Source organism: Oncorhynchus tshawytscha, unplaced genomic scaffold (assembly GCF_018296145.1).
Source record: "Oncorhynchus tshawytscha isolate Ot180627B unplaced genomic scaffold, Otsh_v2.0 Un_scaffold_4246_pilon_pilon, whole genome shotgun sequence".
NCBI lineage: Eukaryota > Metazoa > Chordata > Actinopteri > Salmoniformes > Salmonidae > Oncorhynchus > Oncorhynchus tshawytscha.
In genome coordinates, this window is record NW_024609831.1 from 146,396 (window position 1) to 152,500 (window position 6,105).

The 6,105-nt window shown below is 43.6% G+C and overlaps 1 protein-coding gene across 2 annotated transcripts in view; it reads right to left on the reverse strand.

The window, feature by feature from the left end:
• Window positions 1–5,409: 5,409 nt before the first annotated feature.
• tmeff2b (transmembrane protein with EGF-like and two follistatin-like domains 2b) overlaps window positions 5,410–6,105 on the reverse strand; it is a 10,044-nt gene continuing 9,348 nt past the window's right edge. For both annotated transcript variants that reach the window (XM_042319486.1, XM_042319485.1), the window contains 2 exons: window positions 6,102–6,105; window positions 5,410–5,579 (listed from right to left, as the gene is read on the reverse strand). The exon at window positions 6,102–6,105 is cut by the window's right edge and continues 261 nt beyond it. In XM_042319486.1, the coding sequence (XP_042175420.1) occupies window positions 5,483–5,579; window positions 6,102–6,105 (101 nt within the window). In that variant the 3' untranslated portion in view covers window positions 5,410–5,482. The remainder of the gene's footprint in view (window positions 5,580–6,101) is intronic.

Sequence of the window (6,105 nt, forward strand, 5' to 3'; positions counted from 1 at the left end):
GGAAGAGACCCTATCCTCTAACCTCGCCCTACACATACACACACAAAGAAACACGCACGCTGATTCACGGCACAAACAATATAACACACACACACACACACACTGATTCACGGCACAAACAATATAACACACACACACCTGCACCACTTACACTGGAGTGACCTTACTGCTGGTAATGGGACATGTGTCAGTGCTTGTGAGTGTGAGCATGTGGAGGAAGAGAGGAGGAAAGGAGGGAAGGAGGGGAGGAAGAGAGGAGGAAAGGAGGGGGGAAGGAGGAGGGGAGGAAGAGGGGAGGAGGGAAGCAGGGAAGGAGGGGAGGAAAGAGGAGGAGGAAAGGGGGAGGGGGGAGGGGAGGAAGAGAGGAGGGAAGCAGGGAAGGAGGGGAGGAAGATAAAGTTCAGATAAACAAGAATATCTGTGCTGAGCCTCGAGGCTGCTGGGAGAAGAGGACAACATTATAACTGAAGGAGAAGAGAAGGAGAAGGAGTGGGGAGGGGAGGGGAGGGGAGGGGTGAAGGAAGGAGGGCAGCATTAAGGGTGTAGGATGTATGGAAAGGAATGGTAGGAATAACAATGTGAGGGGTGAGGTGGAGGGAGCAGAGGAGAGAGGATGGGTGGGTGGATTACAGAAAACAGACTGAACTAGGAAGTTGCTTGCTCCAATGTTAGGAACACAGCTGTGTGTGTGTGCGTGTGTGGGTGTGTGTGTGTGTGTGTATGTTGTTTCAGGAATGCCAGGAATTCCCAACAGGACCCTCCTAGGACTATCGCTGCAGTTCCCACCCTCACCTGAGTTTACACAGGACCCTGTAATAGTGTTACACACACATACACACACACACACCACACACACACACCACACACACACACACCACACACACACACACACACACACACACACACACACACACACACACACACACACACACACACACACACACACACACACACACACACACACACACACACACACACACACACACACACACACACACACACACACACACACACACACACACACACACACACACACACACATCACACACCACACACTACACACACATCACACACCACACACTACACACACAACACACACCACACACTACACACACACACACCACACACATACGCACACACACACCACACACACACAGAAACACCACACACATACGCAGCAAACATGAACACACAGAAGAACATTCAAACACACAGAAGCCTAAGTGTTGTTGTTCATTAGTTTACTCCAATTAGGGGAAGGGTGGTAGGGTTAGTGGAACAAAATAAAGGAAACTATATATATATGCATATATTTTATGTGTGTGTATGAATATGTATCTATATATATTAATAATAATTTTGCACACCCAATTTTTCAGTTTTTGATTTGTTAAAAAAGTTTGAAATATCCAATAAATGTCATTCCACTTCATGATTGAGTCCCACTTGTTGTTGATTCCTCACAAAAAAATACAGTTTTATATCTTTATGTTTGAAGCCTGAAATGTGGCAAAAGGTCGCAAAGTTCAAGGGGGCCGAATACTTTCGCAAGGCACTGTATATATTTACAAACAAATATATTGGGGATTGTTGGTGTGGGGGTGCTGTGATAGTGACACTCTCAAGGATTTATTTAGAATTCAAGTCACACTTTACCAGCATGGCTACCACAGCATCCTGAAGCAATACGCCATCCCATCTGGTTTGGGCTTAGAGGGACTATCATTTGTTTTTCAACAGGACAATGACCCAACACACCTCCAGACTGTGTAAGGGCTATTTTACCAAGAAGGAGAGTGATGGAATAATCCATCAGATGACCTGGCCTCCACAATCACCCGACCTCAACCCAATTGAGATGGTGTGAGATGAGTTGGACCGCAGAGTGAAGGAAAAGCAGCCAACAAGTGCTCAGCATATGTGGGAACTCCTTCAAGGCTGTTGGAAAAGCAGTCCAGGTGAAGCTGGTTGAGAGAATTCCAAGAGTGGGCAAAGCTGTCATCATTGTAAAGGGTAGCTACTTTGAACAATCTCAAATATAAAATATATTTTGATTTGTTTAACACTTTTTTGGTTACTACATGATTCCACATGTGTTATTTGGATTTCTTCACTATTATTCTACAATGTAGAAAATTGTAAAGATAAAGAAAAACTCTGGAATGAGTAGGTGTGTCTACACTTTTGACTGGTAATATATGTATATTTATATATATATATATATACTTAGGAAATTTAGCAGGCTAACTCCTTGATCCTGCTTTGTTTCATACATGCATTTTGCTACACCTGAAACAACATCTGCTAAACACTTGTATGTGACCAATAAAATTTGATTTAATTTGATTTGATCTTAATACCCTGAAGAAACAGATCCATTGGCTTAGACCAGAGGAAAATACTACCATCTAGTGGTCAGATTGAGTCAGTGCATCTCAGACACCACACCAACATCTGACACATTAACACACACACACACACACACACACACACACACACACACACACACACACACACACACACACACACACACACACACACACACACACACACACACACACACACACACACACACACACACACACACACACACACACACACACACACACACACACACACACCCTCTCCCTCCAATTCCTGAAGTGGATGAAAGAGCAGTGGAGTCAGATAGTCTGCTGTTGAGTGCACACACACACACACACACACACACACACACACACACACACACACACACACACACACACACACACACACACACACACACACACATACACACATACACACCGGACACACACCTCTGATGTTGTGTGACAGCTCTCTGGTGTTCTAGCAGCATCTGTGCTGACGGCTGGCGTGGCAGCATTGATTTCTGGGTAATGGCTGAGGAGCACTCTAGACATCGACCGCTCCGCTCCTCAAAACTGCCAGACAGTGGACACACAACACCTCTCTCCATCTGCCCCTTATACACACACACACACACACACACACACACACACACACACACAAACGACAAACACGCACACAAACCATAAACACACACAAACCACACACACACCTACACACACAAACCACAAACACAAACCACCATAAACACACACACACACACACAAACCACACACACGAACCACACACACACATGAACCACACACACAAACCACAAACACGCACACAAACCATAAACACACACAAACTACAAACACACACACAAACCACAAACACAAACCACCACAAACACACACACACAGACACACACACACAAACCACACACACGAACCACACACACACATGAACCACACAGACAAACCACAAACATACAAACACGAACCACACACTCGAACCACAAAAACCACAAACACACACACAAACCACAAACACACACACAAACCACAAACACACACACGAACCACACATACACACACACACAAACCACACACACACCTACACACACAAACCACACACACCTACACACACAAACCACACACACACCTACACACACAAACCACACACACACCTACACACACAAACCACACACACACCTACACACACGAACCACACACACACCTACACACACAAACCACCACACACACCTACACACACGAACCACACATACACACACACACAAAACACACACACCACACACACACAAACACACACACACACCCACACACACAAACCACACACAAACCACACACACACCTACACACACGAACCACACACACACACGAACAACACACACACACATGAACGGTGGTATAAATGATTTATTCACAAGATTGAAAAAGGGTAACATCATAATCATCATTTTTCCATGTTGAGGTCCATCCGAGCCGATAGATATTACATTACAGTACTAACAGTCAAATAGTCCCATCGTGTTTCCTCCTCACAGTTTGTCTTCAGTGAGTCCTCAGGTCATTATCAATCCTGGACCTCTACAACTTTCATAGTCAAATAGTGTCCTGCGTCTGCAAAGAGTTCTGGACCATTTTGGCACGTTGAGACACTTAGTAGGTTTGGAAGAGGATGGGTCGGATTAGATGAGTGAACAGAGGGGGTTGTGGGTAGGGGTAAGTGTGTGACAAGCGGAGTGTGCTGTCTGCCATATGTGTTAGATGAGGCTTGTAGCAGTGCGGCGCGTGCTGTCTGTGTTTTCTGTGTTTTCTGTGTGTATATACAGTTGAAGTCGGAAGTTTACATACACCTTAGCCAAATACATTTCAACTCTATTTTTCACAATTCCTGACATTTTATCCAAGTAAAAATTCCCTGTCTTAGGTCAGTTAGGATCACCACTTTATTTTAAGAATGTGAAATGTCAGAATAATGGTAGAGAGAATTATTTATTTCAGCTTTTATTTCTTTCATCACATTCCCAGTGGGTCGGAAGTTTACATATACTCAATTAGTATTTGGTAGCATTGCCTTTAAATGGTTTAACTTGGGTCAAATGTTTTGGGTAGCCTTCCACAAGCTTCCCACAATAAGTTGGGTGAATGTTGGCCCTTCCTCCTGACAGAGCTGGTGTAACTGAGTCAGGTTTGTAGGCCTCCTTGCTCGCACACGCTTTTTCAGTTCTGCCCCAAAACCTTCTATGGGATTGAGGTCAGGGCTTTGTGATGGCCACTCCAATACCTGGGGACAAAGATCGTACTTTTTGGGGAAATGCCCTCTGGTCTGATGAAACAAAAATAGAACTGCTTGGCCATAATGACCATCGTTATGTTTGGAGGAAAAAGGGGGAGGCTTGCAAGCTGAAGAACACCATCCCAACCGTGAAGCACGGGGGTGGCAGCATCATGTTCTGATGGTGCTTTGCTGCAGGAGGGACTGGTGCACTTCACAAAATTGATGGCATCATGAGGTGGGAAAATTATGTGGATAAATTGAAGCAACATCTCAAGACATCAGTCAGGAAGTTAAAGCTTGGTCGGAAATGGGTCTTCTAAATGGACAATGACCCCAAGCATACTTCCAAAAGTTGTGGCAAAATGGCTTAAGGACAACAAAGTCAAGGTATTGGAGTGGCCATCACAAAGCCCTGATCTCAATCCCATAGAAGGTTTTGGGGCAGAACTGAAAAAGCGTGTGCGAGCAAGGAGGCCTACAAACCTGACTCAGTTACACCAGCTCTGTCAGGAGGAATGGGCCAAAATTCACCCAACTTATTGTGGGAAGCTTGTGGAAGGCTACCCAAAACATTTGACCCAAGTTAAACAATTTAAAGGCAATGCTAACAAATACTAATTGAGTACATGTAAACTTCTGACCGCTTGGGAATGTGATGAAAGAAATAAAAGCTGAAATAAATAATTCTCTACTATTATTCTGACATTTCACATTCTTAAAATAAAGTGGCCTAACTGACCTAAGACAGGGAACTTTTACTCGGATTAAATGTCAGGAATTGTGAAAAACAGAGTTGAAATGTATTTGGCTAAGGTGTATGTAAACTTCCGATTTCAACTGTTAACGTGGTGTGTCAGATGTGAAGAGTAGCAGTGCGGAGCGTGCTGTCTGTATCGTACAGAGCCCCACTCTGCTTCTGGACAGACTTCCTCTTCTTCCCAGGGCTCTTCCTGTTAGAGAAATAACAACAGTCAAAACAACAGCAACAGTAAAAACAACAATAACAGCAACATTCAAAACAACAACACCAAAAACAGCAACAACAACAGTCAAAACAACACCAACAAGAGTCAAAACAACAACAACACAAACAACAGTCAAAACAACAACACCAATAACAGACGACAAAACAGCAACAACAAAAACTGTCAAAAAAACAACAACAGTCAAAACAACAACAAGAACAACAGTCAAAACAACAACTAAAATCAATAACAACAACAACAGTCAAAACAACAACTAAAATCAATAACAACAACAACAGTCAAAACAACAACAACAGTCAAAACAACAATACCAACAACAGCAACATTAAAATCAGTCAAAACAACAACAACAGTCAAAATAACAACAACAGGCAGTGTAGAGTCTAAACAAATTAGAGAGTTGTGTCACGAAGCAGGATGGTCAACTTTGATGAGCAATCTAAACAGTCTGTATGTGTGTGTGTAAGTGTGTGTGCGTGTACTGACCTTG